The sequence below is a fragment of the Ochotona curzoniae genome, unplaced genomic scaffold, assembly GCF_017591425.1.
Source record: "Ochotona curzoniae isolate NIBS_2020 unplaced genomic scaffold, NIBS_Ocur_1.0 patch4, whole genome shotgun sequence".
Classification (NCBI taxonomy): domain Eukaryota; kingdom Metazoa; phylum Chordata; class Mammalia; order Lagomorpha; family Ochotonidae; genus Ochotona; species Ochotona curzoniae.
In genome coordinates this window covers 5,996-33,633 of record NW_024466972.1, presented here as the reverse complement: position 1 = coordinate 33,633, position 27,638 = coordinate 5,996, and the positions used below count along the sequence as shown (strand labels likewise).

Here is a 27,638-nt window from a genome sequence, read left to right as displayed (position 1 = left end):
TGAAGGAAAAGGTGTTATAAAATAATAATATCAATTCTAGTTTTGAAATTTTGTCTCCTTTTCTCTTACCTGAAGATGAAAACAGGATCTTGATTTTAATGCTGAGAATGCTGTACGCAAGGCTCCTCCACCAGACCCATGAGTACAAGCCCCAACCACTTCACCTGGCCCTGCATTTGCCTTTCCTTTCCATGGCTCCCACCTCTGTCCTTTTCCAGAGGAAAGTTCTTTCCCTTAGTCTGTGACCAGGATCACATGCCCAGTGGAAAAAGGCAGCTGCTCACCTCCAGCTTCACCTGCAATCATTCTAGCCATTTTACAAGCCTGTGTTTCTCAACCCTCAACCCCAAATTCTTAGAGAAGAGATGTCATGTACCAGGGTTTGTCTCCTCACTACAGCCAGAGAGCAGGACCATGTGTATAAACGTAGTTACCAAAATTTGTGGGAATTTCAGTGGCTTTTGTGAGCTTTGCAGATATTATGCTAAGTGTCTCCTTTTATTTGTATTATCATGAACAAAAGCCAAATTTCCTAATATTTCAATTTTGTCTAATGCAACTAAAAGGTAAGATTAACTGTTTAGTACAACGTGATCCATGAGTCTGTCGGTGATCTGTTGTTCTCTGGTTAGTCCTGTAAATTCAAAGCCAGAAAAGAAACATACATCAGTGAAGCAGGACATATGTGAGATGAAAGGGATACTCAGATTCTGCAAAGCTAGAGTAAGCTTAGCCCTGTACAAAGGAGTGAAGAGTCAGTTTGAGCTCATTTGTGCCAAATTGAATATTAATTCAAGTCTGGCCCATTTTCTTTCATTTTCCCCCAAGACAAATGATAAATTTACTTTGTTTACTTAAAATACTTGACCTTCCAAAATGTTGGCACTCAAATAAAGATATTTTAACATTATTTGCGCCAAACATAGCAGTTAGAATCCAAATGTGAGCCAATGACTGCTAATTTGAAATTTCTGCCAAAAAAAAAAACTTCTTTCCCATTCTTGTTGTCACCTTGACAGATTGACACCATCTTAGTTCACCTTTGAAATCACTTAGCATCTGCCAATTAACTTCTTTCTGGATCTTTCTATTCTAACACTGCCCTCATAACAGTTATCTTGAACATCTCTTGATCTTGACCCTGATCTTCCTACGGAAACTTGAGTAGATTACCATCTCCTACAGCCTGTAGCCTTACATTCAAAGTCTTGATCTAGTTGGTACTTACAGCTGAGTTTCTCTGTCATCTTTAGGCCAGTTGATTCTATAAATCCAGCCTTCTCACCCTTTGCCTCCAAGTTTGTGTTCATGCCTTTCTCTTCTTCTTCTACCACTATACAGAATATATTCTGTCAAATTGCACTTGGAAGCTCAGTTCATTCCCATCTATTTTATGAAATCATTAGAGGGCAGGGCAGCACAGCATTAGAGGGCAGGGGAGCACAGCAGTTCAGATGCTGTTTGGGATGCCCCTAGCCCATACCAGGCTGCCTGGGATCAAGTTTCAACTCTGCTTACAATTCCAGTAGCTTCTTGCTAAGTAAGGTACACTCTAGGAGACAGAAGTGATGGCTGAGATCATAGAATCCCTGCCACCCATGTGAGAGATTGAGATTGAATTCCTAACTTTGGCCTGGCCCAGTCTGGGCTGTTGTGGACATGTAGGGAGTGAAGCAGTAATGGAGGATATTATCTATGTATGTATGTATCTTTCAAATAAAATGGGGAGAGGGAAAACAGCCATAGATTGAAAAAAAAAAAATGAAAAGCAGGTGTAAGATTTAAACAGAGGTCTTGGGGTTAAACCTGGATTTGAAATGCTGTCTCTGTAACTAGTTGTGTGAGCATAGGAAACTATTTAACCTCTCTTAACTGTACTTTCCTCATTTTTATAGGAAATGTACATAATAAAACCTAATATTTTGAATTGATATTATTTTGAGGACGGTTTCCTTATGGTTCTATTTTAAAATGTTTTTCTTTTTTTAAACCTCCAGTGGTATGCTAAAAGCTAAATTGTTAGCCACATGTGACTATTTGAATTTAAATGAATTAAACATTTTATACTTCAGTCATGCTAGCTGCGTAGTGATGACATTATTGGCAATTGCTTCATTATAGAATGTGTTTATCATTCATGAAAAATTATATTAATCAGCTTTGCTCTAGACACTTAATGTTGTATAGTATTTAGAATAGATTGTCTTGGAGTGTTTATCATTTACCTCATCTACTAAGTAATATAATCACATAATTAGAAACTACATGATCATGTATTACATGTATTCATCACCCCTAGCACCTTGTACCTAACAACTTAACAAATATGTGGACAATGAATAGTAAACAAAATGCAATTAGTTTCTATGCTTATATTATGGAAAGCTACCAGAATTAAAAGACTACATTTATAAAACAATTTCCATTGCTTTGTGTAATAGAGTGCTTGAATGTCATATATTCTTTGTAGTTTAACTAGAAGTTGTATATACTTACCTCCATATAAAGTAAGAAAATTTTTTCTTCCATAGTTATAATATGAAACCTGTGAGTGCTTGTGTTTCATTTAGACAGCCTAGGTGCAAACCACAGACACCAATTCTGCTAATTTGGGCAGGGAAGGTATTTGCTAAAGAATAACACTAAGTAAGTTACAGAGTCTCTAGGAAGGCTGGGAAACCTTGGCTGGAAAGTCAGGAGTGGTGCCCAAAACCATATTAGAGAGAGTGTCCTGCGTGTATTGCCAAACAGCCAGTGCTGTGGCAGAGACATTGCAGCTTGCACTGTTATCAGCCCTTATGGTGAATCATTCCCATGCTCCTCCAAAACAGTTCCTGGAAATTATATAGTCTGGCCATCGGCCTCATTAGAATGGAAGGCAGCAGTGGCTGCCTCTTTGCCTCAGTAGCTACAGAGTCAAAGTTTGGGAAATCAGTGCCTCAGTCTGTCTTATAACTAAATTATACAGCAAGCTGGAAATTGGCATCAAGACATTTCAGTTTCTACAATTGAAGGATGAGGGTTTTTTTTTTTTAATACACAAGCAGAGGATTCAAGTGTGGGTAAATCAGAAACATTGATAAATATCTTCTTAGAATTATGAAGCTCAACCTGATTCGCTATATTAGGTGTGTTTAAATAATATTCTGCTATTTGGTTATTCCTCTCTGTTCAGTAGGTGTCAGAAGACAAGAAAGGGAATAATACTGGCCTTTCGGAAATTCGTTAGGCTTACAGTCTCTGTTTTCTGTCAGGTTTATTTCTAACTCTAACAGAAGCCTCATTTGACAAAGACTTTCAGATTGAGGAATCTGATCTTTTGGTTTCTAGCCTTTGTTTTCTCAGCTGCGTTTGTGCTGTTTTCGTGGCAGTTACCTTGATATCATGTAATAAAGGTGAATTTGGGTGAGATGTCCATCTCAGCCGGTTTGACCAACGTGATCCAGGTTTTTATGCATAGTTTTCCTCTCACAAAATTTAGGATCATTTCACATGTCATGCTAGTGATTTTTCCAATTAAGGATTTGTGTATCATTTTACAGTTTTCACAACTATTACCTACAGTATAGTATCTGATCATTATCCGTCATTTTTGTTAGACACTACTACATATGATATACTGCATGTCGTAAGTATGATCCCAAGTTTACACCTATGAACTTTGAGCCTCAGAAAGATAAACTGTGCACCTAACGTTTGGACATGAACACATAGGAACTTGGACTCATATCATTTGATCCTAAAATGTCATGGTCATAACACCAAAAAATACTCCCTCAAACGGTCTAACCTGAGAATTAGAACATGATGATGACATTTCCCATGCCTTCATTAGAAAGAAACAGGCACGGGTAACAGTGGGCTGGAACGTGATCACAGGTAGATCTGACAACTCTAAAAAGCCAAAAGAGGGCTACTGTGCTTGAATCTATATACATAGTTTAACTTTGGATGAAGTCTTTGTTTTAAACTTTTTAATTTGATCCCCCTTAATGATGTAATAGCAGCATCTGATCATAAGAATAAGAAAGTACCATAAAAACAAGTGAATAAAGACTAATACAGAAAGCTACGATTTCTGATAACTCAATGTTTTAAGAATGTCAACATGATATGTCTGACTTTTATCAGAAAAAAATAGAATTACCTTCCAGCAACAGAGTTATAATCATGGTCTCATTTCTTATTAAGCATTAGTATTAATGAAAGTATTCATATTGAGAAGAGTGTTTTTATTCACTGGTATTGCCCTTCTATTTCATGAATTAGGGTCAAGATACAAAGAGTTCTTTGTTTAGTGCTAGGTGGTGGCAAATCAACAGTTTTTTCATGGTGTGTTTGATTTGATTTATGGCATTTTATTTTTGGCATCATCTGTTGGAGATGCATGTTGCATTTTGTGGAGTGTGGATCACACCAATCCATTGAAATGTATATGTGTATTATAAGGGAAAGATATTCCTAGCACATGTGCATTTTAGCTTTGTCGTAATTATATGCTGCCTTCAGGTTCATGAGGTCAGAATTTAGCTATGGAATATTTTCTCATTTTTCCTCTAAAACACAAGAAAGTATCAATGATCTGAGTTTAACCCTACTCATAAAACAATTTGAGTTTTATTTGAACATGTAAGAAGAATGTGAAATAAAGTTTCAAGTTATTGATTACTCCAGATTAGGAAGTAGTACGTAGACTGTTAAATGAAGGTAGTAGTCAGGACGCTTTGAGAAACGAACATAGCCATTCGTATTGCCAACTGCATCGTTTGCCGGCCAGCTGTGTCACTTAGGCAGTTTCTCATGTAGAAAGTGACGATAATACTTATAATCTCCATACAGTCCTGCTGTGAAAACTGGAGATAGTTGGAGTTTATGTGCACAGTCTTCACATTGTTGTTAGTGAACACAGATACCCTTTCCACCATTGGTCTTAAACTTAGTGATTGAGGTTATCTTTTTCCAACTGTTATTTCAAAATATTTTAAATGTAAAAAAAGGAATGAATATCAACTACGGAGATTATTCTTTTCATGAAATTATTTATTTGGAAGGCAGAGTGATAGAAGGATCACACTCCCAGCTTGTTCACTCTCAAAATGGTCACAAAAGCTAGATTTGGAATGGACTGGAGCCAAAAGCCAAAAACCACTTCTGGTCTCCCACTTCGGTGGCTAGAAGTCAAATACTTAAGCCATCATCTGCTGCTTCAGCCATCGTCTGCTGCTTCTTGGGTGCATTAGCAGGAAGCTGGATCAGAAGGTAGTCAGAACTCGAACTGGCACTTAGTGTGGGACGTGGGCACTGAAAGGGACAACCTAGCTCATTTTGCCACAGGACCCTCCCTAATTACCCATTTTTAATTGGCATGATCATCTGTCTCTGCCTCTACCCCCCTCTGTGCACACACATGACATATATTTTAGCCAAACATACGTGTAGGTGTGTATTTTTGAGATTAAGGTAAATATCGCACATCACAATACTTCACATGTAAATATTTAGCATACATATGCTAATTTTTTAAACAAAAGTATTAAGTTAGCAAAGCTTATAACCTCTGTTAATTTCATATTTAATTTCCTTCTGTTATAGCATTTTGTTGCTTTTCTCCTTAATCCAGGATTTGGTCAAGACTCACTCATTGCATTTGATTGTTATATTCAACAAAATATTTTCACTTTTTTTATATCGACTTTTGAAGAATCTAAGCAGATTCCTCCTAGAACATCCGAAATTCTGGATTTCTCTGACATTTTCTTTATTCTCTGTCTTTCCAGTTAGCTGGACGTTGGATGTAGAGCTGTAATTAGATTTAACTGTCACAGGCGTGTTGTAAACTCATCTATCCCATCACTAGACGCATAATGCCGAGTTTCTCCCTCTTAGAAGTGCTGATTTAGTTAACATGTGACTTCCATATCCTTCCTAGGATGAAGATGTATTTCTTTCTTTTGTGTTTACTAAGTAGTTTCTGGAGTGATGAAATGATATTTTGGCTCTCTGATTATGCTATTCCACAAAACCCTTCCATTCAGTTAACATCCATGAATCTCGGGCCAACTCTTGTGTGAACCAATTATTGTGAAAATTTTAAGTGAATTTAATATGAAACCTAGTTAATCTTGTCTTGTAGATTTAAAACTTTATATTCTTATCCTTTTACATTGTCAAATAGTATAAGTTCATTTTGTCTTGAATGTATATTTTCTTACAGCATTTCCCCATGCAATATTACACATTTTTTAAAATATTTTATTAGCAAGGGTGAGTTAAAGGGAGGGAGAGATACAGGGAAAGAAAGAGCAGGAGAGGGGTGTTCCATCCACTGATTCCCTCCCGTAATGGCTGCAACAGCTGGGGCTGGGACCAGGCTGAAGGCAGAAACCTAGAGAACTCTGTGGACTTTCTGACGGGGTGGCTGGGGAACAAATACTTGGGCCATCTTCTGTTGCTTCCCCAGGTGCATCAACAGAGAATTGGATTAGAAATGGGGAGCTGGGACTTGAAATCATTTAGGATACAAAGGTGGCAGTCAGTGGCTCAACCCACTGTACCACAAGCCTGGCCCCTATTTTCTATTTTTCTAATGATGAGTATTTTCAACTCCTACATTGCTTTTACTAAAACTAAATGATTATATATACATGAATACAATGGTTATGCTTCATGCTAGGTAGTGCTAGGGATGCACTCTGAGAAATTTTTTAGTCAATTTCATTTTGTGTGAACATAATAGATAGTGTAATGACACAAACTTAGAGGGTGTATAGGTCAGTCCCTTGATGTGACCTCTTCATTCAATCAAGAGACTCAGTAAACACAAGGCTGATGCCAATGTAACACAACATTCTGTCCTAAATTATATTAGTTTTATATATAGGAGCATAGTCTGACTATAGTAACTATATAAACCAGTAGCATTGTCATGTGTTACCATCATCAAGTATTATTTACTTAAGGTAAATGTATATATATGTCATACTTCTGTAGAACTAACAGCACCTTGGATATAGTTATGTCAATATTAGCAAGACATGATTGTGCTATATCAGAATACAACATTAGGAAGGCTATAAGGTTATCAGAAATTAGAAACATTAAAAATCTATTTCCAATAGGAATCTATGAAGACATGCTGACCAAATGTAATGTAGTATTCTGGGTCAGAGGAAAGTAAATTGTAACAAAATTACCATACACATGAAAGATGTTAAGAATAGGGGAAACTCAGCATGGAGCATACTAAATCCATGTATGTTTCTCACAATTTTCCTATAAATCTAAAATTGTTCTGAATGTTGAAGTTTAGTAAGTTATTTAATATACTCAAATATGAATCTGAAGTTTAAAAACAATTTAACACTCATTTAAGATTTATTTATTTTTATTGGAAAGACAGATTTACAGAGAGAAGGAGAGACAGATCTTCTGTCCACTGGTTCACTCCCCAAATGGCTACAATAGTTGGAGCTGAGCCGATCCAAAGCCAGGAGCCAGGAACTTCTTCTGGGTCACCCAAGGCCTTCGGCCATCCTCTACTGCTTTCCCAGATCACAAGCAGGGAGCTGGAAGGGAAATGGAGCAATCAAGATACAAACTGGCACCTGTATGGAATCCCAGTGGATACAAGGCGAGGATTTTAACCACAAGGCTACCACACCAGGCCACAATTTAACATTTCTTTAAGTATACTTAAAAGGCTAAAATCCATGAAGCAGCTGTAAACTAGAATGTCAAATACAGACTTTGTACTAACAGAGCTGCATTCAGATTGTTCCATTTTCTAATGATGCTGAAAACAAAACGAAGAAAAAAATAGAAAAATCTAAAACCTCCTGTTTAAAAGAGAATGGAATGGTGTCTCGACTATTTCTAAATGAGAATAGATTAGGTTGGTTATAATGACATGTAGAGGTGGATGTTTGGCTTTGCACTTTAAATTGCTGCTTGAGAGGCCTGTGTCCCATACTGGAATGTTCTAGCTCTCCACTTCTGATCTAACTAATGTGCATCCCGCAGAGTAATAGATGATGACTCAAGTACTTGGCTCTATTCTGCCCGTGTGGGAGACTCAGATAGCGTCTGGCTCTGGCATGCTCCAGCCCTCACTGCTGAGGACATATGGAGAGTGAACCAACCAATGGAAAATTTTTCTCTGCACTATCTCAATTATAGGTATCTAATCTACTCTTTACAGTGCTCCCCATATTAAGGTCTTGCAAGAACAAATAGGTAAACAAATCAGCCTCTTTGTGTCTTGGTATAAAACCTGTTGATTGGGAATTGTGTCCACATTGGCCATCTTGAAGCTTGCTGAAGGCAGTAAAGAGAAATATTCTCAACTTTACTTTAAATGTGTTTGAAAGGCAGAAAGACAAACAGAAATCATCCATCTGTTGATTCTCTCCCCAATCGTCCACAACAGGTCAGTCTGGGATAGGCTGAAACCAAGAGCTGGGAACTCAATCCCGATTTCCCCTGTCAGGGGCAGGAGCCCAATTTCCTAAGCCATGATTTGCACCTCCCCAAGGGTGCATTTTCAGAAATCTGTGATCAGGAATCATTGACAGATACTGAGCCTGAATGGGGTTGGGTGTTGTGAGCAGTGAGTTGAGTTAATAACCACACTATACACACTCTGTCCCCTGGAAACACTTCTTAAAGTTTCATGAATCAGAGAAACAAAGCAGAAGAGAGTGAAAGAACAATTTGAAGTGATGAATGATTTTTGAAAATGAAAAAGTCTTCTACTAGAGAGGGAGGAACTACCTCCTGAGAGCCTCTGCCTCCTCATGGCCACAGGAACTGTACATTGGATCTCCAAGATGTTTTCAAAAATCTGTGAGTCAATAATCTTAGGTATCCTCACTTTTAATGTAAGCTTCAGTTTGCTAAATGTAATGTAAATGGCTTCTCTAAATTATACTCACTCTGAAAAATGGTCATTTTTAAATAAGATGCAACCAAAGTGTCATCTTAAATTACAGTCACTTTTCGGGTTATTTTTCTGGCTTGTCTTCAATCTGACTCCAAAAGTTGCTTCCTCTAGTCAAGGAAATTCTGAGTCCAAGCCAGCCTGTCTGTAACTAGGAGAGCTTCCAGGTGACAACATGCAAGGTTCTGGTGAGATTGAGTTTGGAGTGGTGCTGTGAGTCTTGGGTGAGGCTAAAAACAGTCCAATTTAGTAGCAGAAAGCAATTAAAAAAAAACTAAAATTTTTGTTGTGAAGGCACACAAAGGGTCTTCTGGTTTTCCAGCATTATCAGGGGAAACTGATTCTGATCTTTTATTTAATCAAGCAACTTTCTTTGAAGGCAGGTGCCAAGTGACTGAGTCATCAAACTCGGCAGAGCTGAATAACAAGGACACCTCCTGTGCTCTGCCTTCTCCCGTGGTGTTTGACAGTTGAACAATTTGATTTTTACCTTCTGGCATCATCTCCAATTGCACCGTGGCTTGTGATAGCTAACATCGGTGTAATAGATATAACAACAACAACACAATTTGAGCCTTAGCTCTAGGGTTTATTGCTTGAATATATTTATTATCAGTATATATACATATTATACCTATAGATATAGTTATATGGAAAATGTACTGTTTGCTAAATATACTTTTTTCCTCTTTTTTTAATGTTTATTTTTCCTGATACATTTCCATAGGCTCAGGGACTTCCCATTCTCCCTGCCCCCACCCACTATTATTGCAACATGTAGTCCAACAACAGTCACACATTTTATAAATCATGGCTAAGCTCTTTATATTTCCAGTTGGTATACCCCTGTGGTCGTAACAGCATGTTTAATAGGCCTCCTCATTTTTAAAATAAAACAAACAACACCAGAAACTTAGATGAAAGCATTGCTCAACTGGGTTTGTCTCCTCTGGAGGCTCTGAGGGAGTGCGTGGGGAAGAGGGACTGCTTCCAGGGTCATTCTGGTTGTTGCCAGAATCTGGCTCCTTGCAGGAGTGGGCCTATGCACCTTGTTTTCTTGGTGCCCATCATCCCACATAAGTGCATTTGGAAACTGCTGTCAAGTCTCTCCACGTGGTCCTTCCATCTCCAAACCAGCCAGGCTGCATTGAATACAAGGTCTCTGAGGCTAGGCTAGGTCCATTCAGATACCAGCCCTCCCTTGAGGTCAGCTGATTAGTGATGCCCATTACATCTGCAGAGCCTCCCCTTTTCCATGTGAAGTACATCACCATGAGTGCCATCGTCTACTGCACTTGTTTTCTGAAGACTTGTCACTTAAATTTGCTTTTGAAATCGAATGGCATGATAGATTTGAAACATTAAATGTGAATCACTATGATGAATTATACGGCACATTAAATTACTTATATTGTAAATGTGACACAATGATTATGTGGTGCTGAAACATAAATTCAGTTTTTAAATAAGCCTATTCACGTATCTGATAATGAAACATTTAAAAAGACAAGCTTTTCAGGGCTGCTACAGATGCTCAAGCACTTCACATTCTTTAATCCTATCAGAAGATGGAAATTGAGCGTATATGACCTTAATGTACGCTGTGTATCATATTCTAGGTCAAACACTGACCCAAACTCATAGGTTTTACAGCTAAGGGGTTTGAGGGATCGTTTGCTCTCCCTCCCCTGCCTTTCTTTTAATTGAGGACTCAGAGACTCAGAAGAAAAGAATGGCTCAGAAGACTGCAGAACCTGCTGGGCAGTGGTGAAGGTTGACGTAGAGTCGATGTTTTCTGCTTCCTTCTGGGTTGGTCCTAGTAACAGTACTGTCTACCAAAGTATCCCATAGACCAGGCACTGTTCTAAGCACTGTGATGGTGTCGTTTCCCTTAACCCTCACAGGACCTATGAAGTAGGCATCATTGTAATTGCTGTCATTTCACGATTTGAGAAAATGATTCACAGAGAGGATAAGTAACTTACTCCGTGTCACCCAGCTGGTGAATGGTAGAGTGGGGATTCAAAGGCAGTCGGTTTGACACCAGAGCTCGACCCCTTCAACTGTGGAATTCTTCGAATCTTTATGAAAGGATTTAGGCAACAACCAGCACACAAGCAAAAGGGGTGCGTGCTTATTTGTTGTAAGTCTGACAAGTGGTGCTTGCCAGATTTCTCGAGTTACTTATCTGTAGATTGGTATTAAATAAAAATGCATCTCTTTTTAAAATATGTATTTGAAAGGGGAAAAGATCTTCCATCTTCTCACTTACTCCCCAGAAAGCCACAACAGCTGGAGCTGGTCTAGGCCAAAACCAGGTGCCCAGAGTTCTGCGTGGGTCTGTCATGTGGGTTGCAGGGGTTGAAGCACTTGTGTCACTTTCCACCTTCCCAGGCATGTTAGCAGGGAGCTGGTTCAAAAGCAGAGCAGCTGGGACTCGAACTGACACTCAGATGAGGATGACAGTGTCTCAAATGGCAGCATAACCCACTGTACCATACCAGCCCCAGGAATCTTGTTTCCTGTGCAAGTCATGTTTCCTATACATATTCATATTCTGCATTGTCAGGTTCACTGAAATTGTATATCTTCATAGAATGGTGAAATTCTTTGCAATCTATATTGTCACCCATCTTAAATTAATCATTTGCTATCCTATCTATTCTTTTTTTAAAATTTCTTAGTTTTTCTTTTATTAGAAAGAGAGTAGGAGAGACAGAGAGAAAGATCTTCCATACTCTGATTCACTTCCTAAGCAGCTGCAATGGCTGAGCTGTGCTGATCCAAAGCCAGGAGCCAGAAGCTTTTTCCAGGTCTCCCACATGGGTACAGGATCCCAAGGCTTTGGGCCATCCTCGACTACTTTCCCAGGCCACAAGCAAGGGACTGGATGAGAAGCAGGGCTGCTGGGATTAGAACCAGCTCCCATGTGGGATTCTGGCACATACAGGGCAAGGACTTTAGCCGCTAGGCCAACCTCGCTGGGCCCTGTTCTATCTGTTTTAATCCTATCTTTTATCCAATCCATCTTCAAATTCCCCAGTTTTCTTAAAATTATTTTAGGCATTGCTTTGCTTATTTTGTTTCTGGTTTTATGTTTATTTTCCCAAATAAGAAGCCTAAGTACATTCATTGCATTTGATGGTTACATTTCTTTGATATCTTTTGTGTAGGAAAAAAAAAATCCCTCACCTATTTTTTAATGTCAACTTGTAAAAAATGTTAATGTAGAGATAGTATAGACTAATGTAGCATTTCTTTCCACAAAGTGAACAAATATTAGTCCTTATTTGAAGTACACAGAAAATGTCACCAGTGAAAGTGGTACATAGCATGTCTTGTTGATATGCTTCACTTCAAATACATGTGCAGTATTTTCTTTTGGAAAGGATCAGTGCACTTTTCTGAACAGTAAGCATCATTGTATTTGTGTTAGTTCGGGGAAGGAGGCCATTATGTTTATGGCACAACAAGATTAACTACGAATCAATAGTCATGATGTGTGAAGAGCATGACGCCTACTGCGCAATCTGCCACGTGAAATTGGCTGTCATGTATATACACATATAGCATTCATCAAAGTGTGAACTATTTGAGAAAGTAATTGACCTTATTCTCGGATATTTGATGTTCTTTAGTTTCCTGTAAGACACGTGTTAATTGGAAAAAAAAAAAAAAGGTATTAAGAGAGAAATAGGGCCACTTTTCTGAAACAATATTCCGTGGTTTAGGTTTGTCTGATGTGTATGTATAGTTTGTCTTGTTGCCCTAACTCCTGTATGTTCAAAAACTGGAAATTGGTTCCAAACAATTGATTAGAAACATGTTGTGCATTTTTGCATAGGTGGCAAGCGGTAAACCTGGAAGTACATGATTGTCCCACTCCTGGCACTGTTCATTAATGCTCCAGATTCATTGGTGTTTTCTGTTTGTACATTGTTTCCTTTGGGCATTATAACTAATTTGTGGAAATTATTCTTTGCTCACATGAATATTTTTCTCCAAGTTTCATTTAATGGATTTAAACTCCACTGTTAAACCCTGCTTGAACCATTTATTTATTTATTTATTTGGATATTGGAAATAGATAATTTTAAACTTTATCATTCCCTTTACACTTATTAATAAACATTCCTCCATAAATAACAGCTTTCCCTCATTTTTTCGATACTTTAAGGCTTCTTACAGTTTGTATCAGTACAACATGTTTATAACCAGTTATCTAAGTTATGAGCCTTAGAATCCTGAAATAAATTGCATATCAGTCATAATTTATATTTTGTACTCTCTAAAGTATTTTAATATGAATTATAGTTCAAATGGACAGTAAAATTTAAAGCAGTGTTATGGGCAAAAATAAGAGGCTTGATGAAAAGAAATTATGGGCAAAATATTGGGCATAATAAGAGGTAAAATGAAAAGAAATTTCAAGTCACTGGCAATATCAATGAAGATTAAAAAACGTAAAAAAGAACTTTCTAATACCAGACACTCAAAGAGCTTACCATATGTTTGTATCCCAAAAGCGGTGCAGTCAATATGGATAGTTAGGTCTGAAAAGCAATAAATTAATCCAAACAATTTGGAATGTCACCCACCTGTTCCAGTTTTTGTAGTCATTCAACCCCAACATTCCAACATGCAAGCCCCTTGTAATTTGAGTTTCTTGCCATCACTCCATATTCTCTGGTCATGGCACCTGCCTTCAAAGCTCACAGTCATTCCTGCTTTCACACCTTGGTCCATTCTGTGTTTTCCTGGGCCAAGACACTGTATTCACATGTCTCCTTGAATCCTAGTCCGCCCATATTTTTCAAAACCCATTCAAATCATCTCCCTCAGTGACGTGAAGCTCTTCGCTCAGCCACTGCTCCAGAGAACACTTCTGCCACATCATAAAAAAAAAGCTACTAGCACTTGACTCAGTTTCCTGTTGGTGTGACCTGTGTTATAACTGACCTCCTCTCCAGACTGTAGGAGCACCCTTGAGATACAACTATCTATGACCCCAAATTAAAATCATTTTCATTTGATATTGCTGGATTCTGGCACAGTCTTAAGAGGAGTTTCTAAAAATCACCAACAAATGTGAGATTGTTAACTAACAAGGTCATCTCCTTTGTATAACATTCTTTGCCTTCCAACATCTGTCGGGTTGCAAAAGGAGATTTTTCTGTGTGTTGAAAACCAGGGCTACAACTGGAAGATTACAAACCATCTGTTCTTTGTAAATAATATAAAGGCCTTGTTGTTTTACTGTAACAAAAGAAAAGGAGTAGGGGAGTAGAAGTAAAATAATTTAGCATTTAAGTATTTCAATGAAAATAAAAGAATAGGCATAAATTAACCTGACATTGAAATATTACAATGGAAAAAGTTAATTTTACTTTCCTTAGGTTGAATCTTCCTTTTTTCTTATGTTAACGATTTCAATTTGAACACTGTTTTAAATGGAAATAAAACAATGGTATTTTGCGCTTAACTTTTTTTTTTTTTTTTAGAAATTTTCCATCCAAGACATTAAGATTTCAAACACTTTTTCTTCGTTGTTATTTATGCAGATCTTTTCATCTGAGGATCTCAAAGCATTGGGTGATGTTTTTCATTACCAGCTAGTGATGACAAAGTTGTGACACCTTTTGTCTTCTATCCTGGCAGAAGCAGGTGGTAAAAAATTACGGAGCACTGTCCAGAGAAGTACGGAGACAGGTCTGGCAGTGGAAATGAGGAACTGGATGACTCGACAAGCCAGCCGAGAATCTACAGATGGCAGCATGAACAGCTACAGCTCGGAAGGAAAGTGAGTGAGGCCAGCCCGTTATGAGGAGCTCTTCCAACCCTTGCCGGAGACCATCTTCTTCATCTCACTGTGTTTTCATAAACAACTCACATGCTTCACAGTCCTGTCTTACTTTTCACAGACCAATTCCCTGTGAAGGAGAACGTTGCTCAACTTCCCCTGCACAAGTGACTTGTCTGGCTTTTTATATTCAGGAAAATAAATTTGGGGAGTAAAGTGTTTTTGCTTTAAAGGCAAGATGCCTTGCACATTAAAATATTTTGCCCTGACTTTAAATAATAGATAAAAGCACAGAATTAATAAGCACACAAGGTTCACCGTGTGAACAATGCTACTTAAAAAATCAGTCGCTTGGTGTAAGTTATTATTAAAGATGTGGAATTCTGATATAAGCTTAATTTAATACAATAACATGATTATTTAATATTAATTTACTTATGTTAAATATAATAGTCAAAATGAAATGCCACCAAGTTGGTGAGCCTCTTTTTCCTTTTTTAGTTATTGTGGAACCTTCTTTTCAGTCAACTTCCTGAAATATTTTTAAAGCGTTTGTAAAGACTTTATAGCCCTTTCGCCAACAAATCAACTTTCATTTGCAACTGCACCTATGTGAATGCGATTAAGAGAGGAAAGTGCAATCTACTGAACTCACTGTGTTATCTCCAAGCTAACAGCAGGTGTTTAAGACAGAAGGTGTGCAGCCAGTCTGTAATGGGAGACTAAGGGAGCTATGAGCCCCGTAGTAAAGACATGCCCTAAGGATTATGTTTCTAGCACAGTTATATAACATAAGGCACATAGGTGGTTTGCATACATTTATAAAAGAAGTTATATGAGTTACTTATAAAAATAGACTAAAATATTATTATTAACTGAAATTTGAGGAGGGGAAACAAATATATTTGCTCAAGAAAGTTCATCAAAAAAGTTGAAAATTAGTTGGATAATTGAATAAAAAATAGATGGCTATCAAGCACTTTGCTTGAAAGATATTGTTAAAGACATAAAAATGTTTCAACTATCACCCTTACTCCAGGGATTTCTAGTTATTAGAGAGAAATGAGATGAATACTAATCTAAAATTTATTACCATTCCTTCTGGTATTCTGATGATCTGACCAAGAGTTGAGGACATAGTTGTATGAAGAAGTCAGTATCAGTAGTTAAGGCCATGAGCCTTATGATCATATAAACCTAGATTCTTATCCGGTGATTTATTGCTTTGTTGTTGGTTGGTTGGTTGTTTGGTTTGGTTTGGTGCTATAGAACATTGAACCATTATTTGATTTTTCTGAGTTTGCTCTTAATCAACTGAGCTTAACAAGTATTGATTTATTAAGTGCTTACAATGTTTCAAGCATGGTTCTAGGAGCTAGAAATATGGCAATAAGCAGAATAGACTGAAATCCTGACCCTTATCAAACTTTCAGCATACAATAAAAAATAATGCAATTTTGAAATATTTTGTCAAGGAAAGTTAGCAAAAAATGCAGTAGATTATAGATTCTAAGTATAAAGGAAAAAAATGGGGCAAGGAACAGAGATGGTAGAGGTTGGAGGTAGGGTTTAAGTAGATAAACAGGACAAAGGACATGACTGAGTAAAGATCTGAATGACTGAGTAAAGAAGAAAGTGACTGAGTGAATACATGTTATGGGGAGAATATTCAAGGCTGAAGCAAAGCTCAGGCCCTAAGGCAGGAGCCGCCTGCACCAGCAAGTAAGAGAGAGTGGAAAAAGTAACGAGGAATTAGGGGTGGAGGCTGGGGTTAGACAGTTGATGTTGTCTTAACATGTTATGAAGACTTTGCTTTTCGTATTTTTTTCTCAGTGGGATGAGAAATCATTGGGCCTCTGGGACTGAGGACTGGCACGACCTGATTCCACTGTAGTAGATCGGTCTGACTGAGGTGGAGACAAATGTGAGGACAGCAACAGGGCCTCTGAGACTCTTACAACAATACAGAAGTGGCTTGAACCGGAATGGCGGCATTAGTGAAATCAAACTGCATACATTTTGACAGTAGAGCAAATGAAGATCTATCTGTGCACTGCACTTATGTAATAATAGGGTTGCCATAGACAATAGTCTACGTGACTTAAACAACCGAAATTTACTTTCTTAAAGATCCAGTAGCTAGAAAGATCAAGGTATTAGTAGATTTGGTTTCTCTCAAGACCTCTCCCTTGTCTTGTTCATAATATCCTTTTTGTGTCTTGTCTTGGCTGTTCCTCTGGATAGGCTGCTGTCGCCTCCTCTTCCTTTAAGGACGTCAGGCACATTGAAATAGGGCCCCTCTGTTATGACCTCAGCCCTGACTCTTTAAAATCTCTGTTCTCAGTACAGTCATACTGGACATTAGGGCTTGAATGTTTGGAGAACATAACTCAGTCTATAACATAGAAGAAGGAGGAAAGATCAATGTCAGGTTCAACAACTGGAAGGACGAAGTTGTGATTTACTAAGGTGGGAATCCCCTGAGAGGGCCAGGGTTTGTCTGTTGAAGAAGGGGGATTCAGTTTAGCTGAAACAACTTAAATTTCAAGTGCCTGCGAGACTTCCAAGCAGATATGTATTGGAATATGGGTCTCGGGCCCAAAGGAGAGGACAAGTAGGAGATAGTAGTCTAGGTTATAGCAGGAGAGATGTCTTTTTAAAACCATGAGACTGTTAGATCACCAAGGGAATTTCTACATAAAAGATAAGAGATCATAGGATTGAGCTCCTGTATCTAGCGGTTGAAATTGCAAAGAGACTAAGGAAGAGTGGCAGAAGAAAAAGAGAGGAAACTTATGGGGTTAAGGAATCCAAGAAGTAAAATGCAGATGATGTAAGAGGAAGGGATCAACATGGCCAGTGCTGCTAATACGGCAAGGTAGATGAATATTGATAGTAGTTGGGTTCTCTACCATGGTCGTTAGCTAAGTCTGGCCTAATGGTCACAACAGTAAAGTTTTTGTGTAGTGGGGAAAATCAAAAATAACTAGAGTTTCAAGATGAAAGAAAGTGGCTACAGCACTCAGAGCAGCCGTTTCAAGGAGAGAAAAGGGATGCTAGCTGGAAACAGGGAAGTAGGGTCAGGACGGTGGTAGTTTTGGGAAGGAGAAGGATCAGGTATCAGAAATAGCAGCGTTTTTAGACACTCATGGGAATGATCTGGAGGAGTTTTTAGTTCATAAAATATGATAAATAACAGAAGCTATCTCATAGCTCAACTAAGAGGATTCACTAAGGCAAACCCTGGCATGGAATACATGCTCAGCACAAATATATACTGGGTGGTTTTTCATGTAAATCACAGTCCCTGTCCTCCAGACCTAAGAAGGGGGAGACAAGAAGCTTTTAGGACAGTGTGGCAGGTGCTTCTGGTGCTTCATGGGGCTGCTAAGGAGTCTGGAGGAAGAACCAAGGAAAGCAGAGAGGATGTTGTGAATCAATAAGTTTAAATGCCGAATGGTGATACCACCTATCTTGCCATCATAAGAAAGCTAGAGGGAAACTTGAGCTGGTGTGGGATAAGTAGGTTTCAAAGGTTTAAGCCCAGGTGTTATTTTGCTTTCAGTCTGATTTTCCCTGGTGTCCGCTTGGCCTCCGACAGCCAATTCAGTGATTTCCTGGATGGCCTTGGGCCTGCTCAGCTGGTGGGACGCCAGACCCTGGCTACACCTGCAATGGGTAAGAATGTTGGTCACATGATTTCATGGCTTTCTTTTTATATCATTAAAAATTATGTTCTCTGCATTTCATAGACTTGCTAACCATATGAGCAGCAAGAATAAAGTATCATTGATTTTTTAACAGTGAAAAGATTTATTTTTCTATTACCATTTCTGCTGCTTTTTCAAAAGAAGACATCATTGCTAGGATCTTAAATATGTCTGAAATGGTGTGAAACCATGATTTTTTGCTCATGGTGTGAAACCATGAGCTCATGGTGTGAAACCATGAGCATTTTTTTTTGCAGTGTTTATATATTAAGACATGTTTGTTTCCTTTCCATGTACTACTAGGTGACATTCAGGTAGGCATGATGGACAAAAAGGGACAGTTGGAGGTGGAAATCATTCGGGCCCGTGGCCTTGTTGTAAAACCAGGTTCCAAGACACTGCCAGGTAAAAACAGAAGACATTTTCTGTTGTTATCCATAAACCATCATAGTTCATATGTTTTCATTTAGAGACTGTTTAAATGCTGAAAAGTTTGTTTTTGAGTCAATGAAGGATACTCAGATGGGTGAGTTATCTGACTGATTTGAAGCTCTTGTAGACTGTGTTTGTCTTAAGTAGGCATCTCCAGAGTGAGCTGTTGGGGACAATGTCAGTCAACTGTTTTCCATATACGTACATGATAGAAAGTGCTTTCAAATCAATACTGCCACATTTGGATGATTTGTCTCAGCACAACATGTACTTTAAAAGTTTTTTTTTTTCTCATGTGAATTGGAGTTTTGTATTATTCTTGAGTTTATCTAGAGCTGCAAAATTTCTGCTGAGGATTCTTTAGTGTTCTGTGACTAGAATAAAAATAGGTACACCCTCCCCACAAGCCTATTGCCTCCTGGATATTTTAGTGGTAAGACTTACTTCCTGTAATAGATAAAGCAAGATAGGCACTGTCATAAATTTTTATGCCTCATATTTCATACTGAAATGTCATTATAAGCTGAGGTCCCTGAAGCCATGGAAATGCCACCATGACTCCAAGTGATTGTGCAGAAGTTGTCTGAGCAGATGCATAAAAGCAGTAGTTCAGGAGGATTCTGAATTTGGTTCTCAGCTTCAGCATCTCCACCGACTGACTTGTAATTTTGAACCTCTTAACTTATCTATCCTTGCAGTCATTCTATTATATCATTTATTACTCTGTGCTTCTGGTTGTACAGCCTTTTTAAGAGAATTGAGTTGGTAGAAGTCTTGGAGCTAGTTCGCTCTTTGTGCTATAAAGAACTGCATGAGTGCAAATTCCAGGAAAATTGCTTCTATTGAGTGTTTCCCAGATAAATTTGAAACAGTACAATTCATAATCAGCTGCTTCTTCCCAGTTGCTTGGAAGATGACAGCTAAAATTTCATCACTGTTTCATACCCGCCACCAATAAATAAATGCTTTTGAGTGATAAGTGAGTAAGTGTGGGGATGTTTATTTAGATTCATATGTCAATAATTTTAAATAAATGAGTAAGGCATTTCTCTTGAATACTGTTAGGAGCTGGAAGCATTTCTTATTATGTAATGTAATCTGTAAATTTATATAACTAGCTCATAGCAAAATAATAATAAACTCAAGCTGTGACAACATCACCTAAAACACTCTTGGAAATTATCCTTTGTTTATCTAATCATTTTTTAAATAACGTGAGAAGGCCAGTGACTTTTCAAGCAAAGATTGAGCTATTACAGCCGACAACCGTGAGTGGGTAGGCATGCGACAGCCACAGTCCTCACTTGGTCTTCTTTATATGTTCTTTCCTAAGCACCATACGTAAAGGTGTATCTCTTAGATAATGGAGTCTGCATAGCCAAAAAGAAAACAAAAGTGGCAAGAAAAACGCTGGAACCTCTTTATCAGCAGCTGTTATCTTTTGAAGAGAGTCCCCAAGGAAAAGTTTTACAGGTATTTGTTTAACTGTTTATCCGTTACCATTATTTCATGGAGTCAGATCTTAGACCCAGGATCTTTTGATTCCATTCTTTTCTGTTTCTCACCATTAAAATTCTTTGAAAACTCAAGGCAGTGACCAGTACTATAAAGCTATGCCCATTGTCATTCCCTTTAAAGTGACTTGCCAAGGCCCATCACACCAGCCTACGTGGACTGCTTATGATCTTGACACTGTAAGACTGTAAGGTCTCTTGATGTACTTGTAGATTCTGGAAGTTGAAGACAGCTATCCCAGTCATCCAATGCGAGTGCTTTTGGTCTTTGATGTTGGAACATTAACTGAATGCATGTTACTATTTTAGTGTATTTTATAAAACTTTTGTTGTATACATGGTTATACTGACATTACTCTTTGTAATTTTGCCAACAGATTATTGTCTGGGGAGATTATGGTCGCATGGATCACAAATCCTTCATGGGAGTGGCTCAGATACTTTTAGATGAACTGGAACTATCCAACATGGTGATTGGATGGTTTAAACTTTTTCCACCTTCCTCTCTAGTAGATCCAACATTGGCCCCTCTGACAAGAAGAGCCTCCCAATCATCTCTGGAAAGTTCAACTGGACCTTCCTACTCTCGCTCATAGCAGCTGTAAAACTGTTGTCACAGCAACCAGCGTTCCAAAAAAAAAAAAAAAAATTCACAGGTCGCCAACCCTGGTAACACTGCATGCTTAATATTGTGTCTTCTGAGCCTGTTTCTAGGGATACGAAGCGATCCTGTGTTCTCAGAGGAAGTCGCACACATTGTGCCCTAACGAAGGCCCTCAGGTGAAGAACTATCAGCTGTGGAGTTCAGTGACACTCATTTTTGGTCCAATCTGAAGCCATGGATTAATCTCAAAGAATCAGTCAGTTTCATGCAACAAAAGCCCTTTTCAATGGCACCTTTATATTTTTATCTTACCTTTTTCTTCATTTATCTGACCCCAAAGCCCTGTTACGCCACAGACATGGAGTTGTATAACCATTAAGCCATGTTACAGATCAAGGAGACAAGTTCTAGGAAGCATCAGGTGAAAAGCCTAAGACCAAAGAACTGGTCAGGAGCAGGGCACAAGCCCCTCTCTGGATGGTGAAGCAGGGTGGTCAGTCCAGAAGGGAGAGAGAGACCGACTGGGCAGCTCCAGTGGACACCTCCTTCACCAATGCCAAGACACATTGGACTCTGGAAACAAGATCTGTGGCAACACTGGACTGAATGAAATTAAAGAAACTCTTTTTGCATGGACACAGATTAGCTGAATACATAAATTATTTTCTTGGGGCTGCAACTTGCAAAACAAGAATAAAAATCAGCCATTTTCAACAATTTATATTATTTTTAAAAATAAATTTCACTAGTGCATGGTTTTAAAGGGGGAGAGAATGCAACAGGGTGATACAAAGACAGACCATGTTTATTCTTTAAACTACGCAGTCTGTGTTTTGGCAGACATTACAAACGAAAGTACTTTCTAAAAAATACTGAAAATTCTGTTTCTGTGACAAATAAGTATAATATACTCAATTTATTTCCATGTTAAATATACAAATCTTATGAAGTTCAATATGTGCAAATTTTTCACATCTTCTTTCGTCTTCTCTGTCTCACTTTTCCTATTGTCCCCTCTTTTACTCTTTTCTTTCTACTTACCAGAATGAACCATATGCTAAAAGCTTACTAAGTTTTCATCTGATCCTCTCTTACACCCCATGTTTCATTCAGAACTATCAGTGCTTCTGAATTTATAAATTTCTCAAGGAAAAACAACTCTTTAAGAGCTTTCTTTATTTCAAGCATGTTGAAAAGGATTTTGCAACATGACTTGGGAGTACATTAAAGTAAGTCAGCATGTATTCGACAAAGAAGATATTCGAACTTTTGCAATTGTACAGTGCATGGTAATTTTTTTTCACCTTCAAAATTCTGTTTACAGGAAATTCCTAAAATCATGTGGCCATTGTGATGTCTAATGAGTTTATTTTTAGCACCAGCATTATTCATACAGGGGTTAAAGTATTATTTATAGAAGGTCGTAGGTTTTGTTTGTTTTTTAATCAGTTAAAGCAATTTCTTTAGCCAGTTTCCATTTCCTATGTGAATAGAAACAATGCTGAAAATTTGGAGCCCCCAAACACAGGGCTGTTTATTAATTCATTTTTCTGTAGTAAAAATTCAATTTTTCACAAATTATATTTCTAAAGAAATATAGTAAGCATAAATTTGCAACAATTTTAAAGCTCCAATTTTTAGGTGACACAAAAAAGTCAGTATGCCTATTGATAGTTCCTTGATGCCATCACCAAAAGTCTCCGAGAAAAATCCCTTAAGTCACAACCCCTGCCTTTGCTTTCACAGACATTGGGTGGTGCTGCAAGGTCAACTTTCTTCCCAGTTCCCCTATTTGGAGGAAGAGTCACTGGTTAATGTAATAAGCCACCCATATTTTCTTGTTGTTAATGCATACTTTAATTATTCATACATTGTTATGAATTAAGTTCCTTGTAATAATTTTTGAAATCCACATACATTCCGTTTCTTTTGATTAAGGCCATGCACAAAATTTGTCTTCTTTGCTTTTATTTTTTTGATTCAGTGCTGACCATTAAAAGTTGTTATGCTTGATATGGTGCAAAAGTTAAAAATGAGTATCACTAAAAATGCCTTCTCTTTACGTGGTGCAATATGAAATACACCGAGCCTGTGTCTTGATGTTTTGTGATATGCGATGGACCCAGGTAAAATTATTAAAAGAAAGGAGAAAACTGTATCGAAGTAATTTAGACACCTGTGTACCAGCAGCAATTGATTTAAATAGGCCTGTAATGTCTACACTACCCCCTTAGAATAAAGGTCATCCATTCTCCCGATAGTAAGATGCAGTCACATTATCTTTTGTGCATATTCCTATACAAATTATTTCTAATTTTAATAAGAAGGACATAACTGTGTGGAATATTTGTACATACTTGTCATTATGCAGTATTTATTTAAAAGTTGGTGTATTTTGTGTTTTTTTGTTTGTCTTTTTGAATTTTCACATGTCTGCACCTCAACTATGATTTAGTCATGTAAATAGCACCATGCCAGTGACCATTGCTGCCCTGTACATAGTATGTTTTCAAAGTAAAGGGAATTTCAGTTGGGGGGGGAAAGAGGGAGGATTAGTCCTGTAACCAACACACCAACTAATGTAAATCAAATTCATTCTGGTGATGGTATTAACACTTTAAATAAAACATTTTCTTTACAGACGCTGTGTGAAGTGCTTTCTCTGACTTCTCCCCTGCCACAGCTTATCCTTGACCTCATTTGTCGTTGAAAGACTACAAGATCATCCTTTCCTAACTCTGCATAGGCTATGGTTTTAGCCAAAATTCCTCAGGAGAGCATTGCTTTGAGGTCCCTGAAGCTCTCTGCTCACATCATTGAAAGATGCTAGATTTTTTGTTTTGTTTTTAAGATTATTATTGGATTGAGGTACTCTCTGGTGAAAGGACTCAGCAGTTCACATATTCTGAGCGAAATGAGTGGAATTTCTGTGTTAATCCTGGCCATGATAGCCAGAAGTCCCAGGGGATTCAAGTACCAGCTCAGCTCTGGCCTAAGCGATCATGGTGGAGGTGGCCATGGGTTTATGCTTCTGTGTTTCTGTCAGCTGAGCAATGCGGAATGAGGCATGTGTGGTAACCTGCCATACAACCAGCTGTCCGTGGACTGGCTGCTGTTGAGGGAGTGTCAGTGGGGGAGGAGCTTCTCCAGGTCCTTGCAGGGTGTTTCCCAAATCGAAGGAGACCCTCAAACAATTTCCATCCCATGGTGCCCTTCCTAGGCTCCAAATTGAAGGGCCACTTCGACCTCACATTGATTTAGCTGTCCAACTGAGGTCTAATCCTAGTTTACACCAGTCTTTAAAACAATCGTTTCTGCAAGGACTTAGTTTCATCCCAGGTCCCCAACCATATTTTTTATTATTCAGAATTCACTCCCTCATAGTTTAATGAGCTGTCTTGGCCATACATATACTCCCATGGTTTAAAAATATCCCATTGCTTTTCTCATCTGTCCTCTTTTGAAACAGTCTTCTCGTTTCTCCAAAATAGTCTCTGTGACCCCTTCTTGCAACTCTGAGCTTAGAAGTGAGCACTAGTAGCAATTTCTGATCATACCCTAAAATGTTGATGCGAACTCTCCACTACACCAGGGACTTCAGGTGTCAGAAGTTTCAAAAGCAACAATAAGGAGCATGACGATCTGTCACGTAAAGGCACTGGGCAAGAAATTGCCAATGCTGTGTGTCTATTACAGACTAAACATTTACTATTCTGTACACATAAAAATTAAGTGCTGTCTGCGTTTGTCTCTACTCACCTTGGGATACCCTCCATCAATGTCCTACTCGTATTCATTCACTGAATAAATAAGTTCACACTCCCACCTTTGGTTGATAAAATGAGTAGTGTATAGGAGAAAAGTTTTTGAGTGAATGAACCAATCTAAAAGTATGCCACTCAAATTTTCTATGTAGTTTGATTTAGATCGTTCAGTTTTTCCGGGATTCATTTCCTCACCTGGGAAATTAGAGGTTTGAGCTATATATCATTCAATAAAATTATACTCTAATATCGTTCAATTAGCACTTCACTCACAGGTAAGCTTCTTTAGGGCAGGAATCCTATCTATTATTTTTCATCTTCTGTATCCTAAGTACCAATAACAATGCTTACCACATATGTGCTCAATAATTATCTGTCCAATGAATGCTTCTTCTCTTATTTCTGAAACACTACTCCAGCAGGCATAGTGAGCAAAGCAAACATGGCTCTGTCTTAATGGGGCTTTCCTTCTATTAATGACACATTAAGTGAAAGATGACAAGTGTGAACCCCCTGTTAATGTGAAGCCCCAAGGATGTAAAAGAGGATACAGCCCAGTGTTTTAAACTTGTCAACACATCAAAGGTTGATACAAAACACAATGAAGCATGGTAGCAGAAACCCAGAGGGGCTAAAGAATATTCTAATCAGAGAGAAGGGAAAGTAAGATATTTGAGGGAATGAAAGCACGATTCTGCCACTTTTTAAAACCGTACAGCATCTATAAATATGGTCAGCATACAGAAAATGCTTGTGAATGCTTGAACAGTGAACAAGTAAATACAGATTTCTGCATCCTTGGGCTGTTTCTAATATCACCAAGAAGTATGTTTGCTTGTACTTGATGTGAGATTGCTTTGTAAATGACCTAACTGGTAAGAGCTGATTTTCTATATAATTATATTTAACATGGCTCTCAGAACATTACTCAGCTCTTGATCCAATTAAATGTTTTGGTCTGACTATAGGAACTGAGTCTACAGTTCTGTTTTCAAAAAAAAGAAGACTTAGCTAAAGGGTGAACATATTGTAGGGGCCAAATATTTAGCCTTCACTGTGAGTGTCCAATCCTGATGTTCACAGAAAGATCACTGTCCTCAACACGGAAGATTTCTGAGCACTCAAGTTCATGCTCATAGGGTTATATCAAAAAGCCAATATTATTCTCCAGGCTTCTGTGTGCCAGTTTCTTGTCTTTTCCTTGGGTCAGGGGATCCTGTGTGTCAATGCTTTCTGTTTCTGGATCTATCCTTATAGATCCCATGAGAACTGCCACTTTCTGAAGAATCCCATTCCTCTGCTAGTGAATGATGGTGTGGGGTTGCAGACTCAAACTAGGTCAATCTGTGCCCTTGCCTGTGAGGATTTATTTTTGTTTTATTTTGTTTTGCTTTCATGCCAAAGAGGCAGTCTATCTCTAGTGACAGAAAGTATTAAATGAGAAAGAAAAAAACAAAAGGATCTGGCTAATGGCTGTTGTTTCCTGATACATAATGAAGGTTTGTTTAGGATAGGATAAACTCCAGAAAGTGACACCTGAAGGCAAGAATTGTGGAGACAGGCCTACACGTGTCACTTTCTTGGTTCTGTTATAGTTGAAACCAGCTGCCTCCTTGCTCTTCCAAGACAGCCCCTACACTTTAGCTGCAGTTATTTCGGGTTCCTGCTACTTGAAGTCATGCGTCTTAATTAATATGTTTCACCAAATCCAGTGAAATTTTAATATATTGAAGAAATCATTGTGGTTACCTATGGCAACCTAATGGCAACATTTGATGAAACCCTAAATGGTGACCATTCAACCCCTGCTCTTGGCAAGTAGATGGAGAAATAAGCTATGCAATGCATGCAAACCCATTATTGCTGTTTGACTCTAATTCCTGATTTTGGACTTGAATCACCCTTCCAGAATTCTAGGCTTCCTAGACTAGTACTGACTAGAAACACACAGCAAGGGGATGAGCCCTCCTTGTCCTTTCAAGAACTGTCTTTCAAAAATTTATTCTAGATGATACTATTTTCAATTCTTAAAAAAGAAGAATGTGTTGGCTACAAGTGTTTGTTTTAAATAGGAATTCCTGAGTTCAAATACCTGCTCCATCACTTCCCAGCCATATAACATTCATTAGGTCATGTATTCTGTTGTTTCATGTGCAAAATGAAGAAAATGAAAATAAGAATGATACCTGGCTCTCCTGTTGAGAGGAGGAGATGAAGTAAAAAAGGTAAGAGACTTAGAACAGTATCAGACATGTAAGTTCAAGCTCATACTGGCAGTTACTATAGTGGTGGTGACTGTAATTACCACTATTGTTTATTCTCTCTTGCAAGTGATTCCAGCCACTCTAACCACGTGTCACTTACTAGAAACCTCATAATCTCATTTATCCTCCATTCATCCTATCCAGAAATAAGGAAACAAGAGCAGATGGGAATTAGCCCAGTACTATGGACTATTTCTGTAGACACCTCTCATGATTTTGTTGTCTTTTTCTGCAGTGGTATCACATGTCACATTGGGCTGATTGCAACCAAATCTTTCACTTCCTCTTCCATGGCAATTGCTGGCTCATCCGGTCCTTGTGGGATTTCGTTTTTAAGCCAAGGAAAGACATAAATCTATTCTTGCTAATTTTTTCTCACTGTTTTGTCCAGTAGTCCAGTCTGCCAAAACCATTATGACTGTCCTAAGCCTGCCATTCATTCATTTTGCTGAGGCTTCAAGAACCACCAAACATACTACCTCATACCTACTTGTAGCAGGTCAGATCAGGACATTTCCTGTCATCATCCCTGTCTTTAACAAAATATTGACCAAAACAGGACCAAGATCAAAGTTTTGTAACTCTCCACTGATAGTATTAATGTAAGAGTGATTG

At 38.2% G+C, this 27,638-nt stretch overlaps 1 protein-coding gene across 38 annotated transcripts in view; it reads left to right on the top strand.

The window, feature by feature from the left end:
• LOC121167605 (regulating synaptic membrane exocytosis protein 2) overlaps positions 1–23,833 on the top strand; it is a 471,939-nt gene extending 448,106 nt beyond the window's left edge. For 36 of the 38 annotated variants that reach the window (XM_040997123.1, XM_040997128.1, XM_040997111.1 and 33 more), the window contains 5 exons: positions 14,594–14,735; positions 18,301–18,413; positions 18,749–18,850; positions 20,211–20,350; positions 20,769–23,833. In XM_040997123.1, the coding sequence (XP_040853057.1) occupies positions 14,594–14,735; positions 18,301–18,413; positions 18,749–18,850; positions 20,211–20,350; positions 20,769–20,987 (716 nt within the window). In that variant the 3' untranslated portion in view covers positions 20,988–23,833. The remainder of the gene's footprint in view (positions 1–14,593; positions 14,736–18,300; positions 18,414–18,748; positions 18,851–20,210; positions 20,351–20,768) is intronic. The other 2 variants (XM_040997149.1, XM_040997148.1) reach the window with 2 other exon arrangements.
• The last annotated feature ends 3,805 nt before the right edge of the window (positions 23,834–27,638 follow it).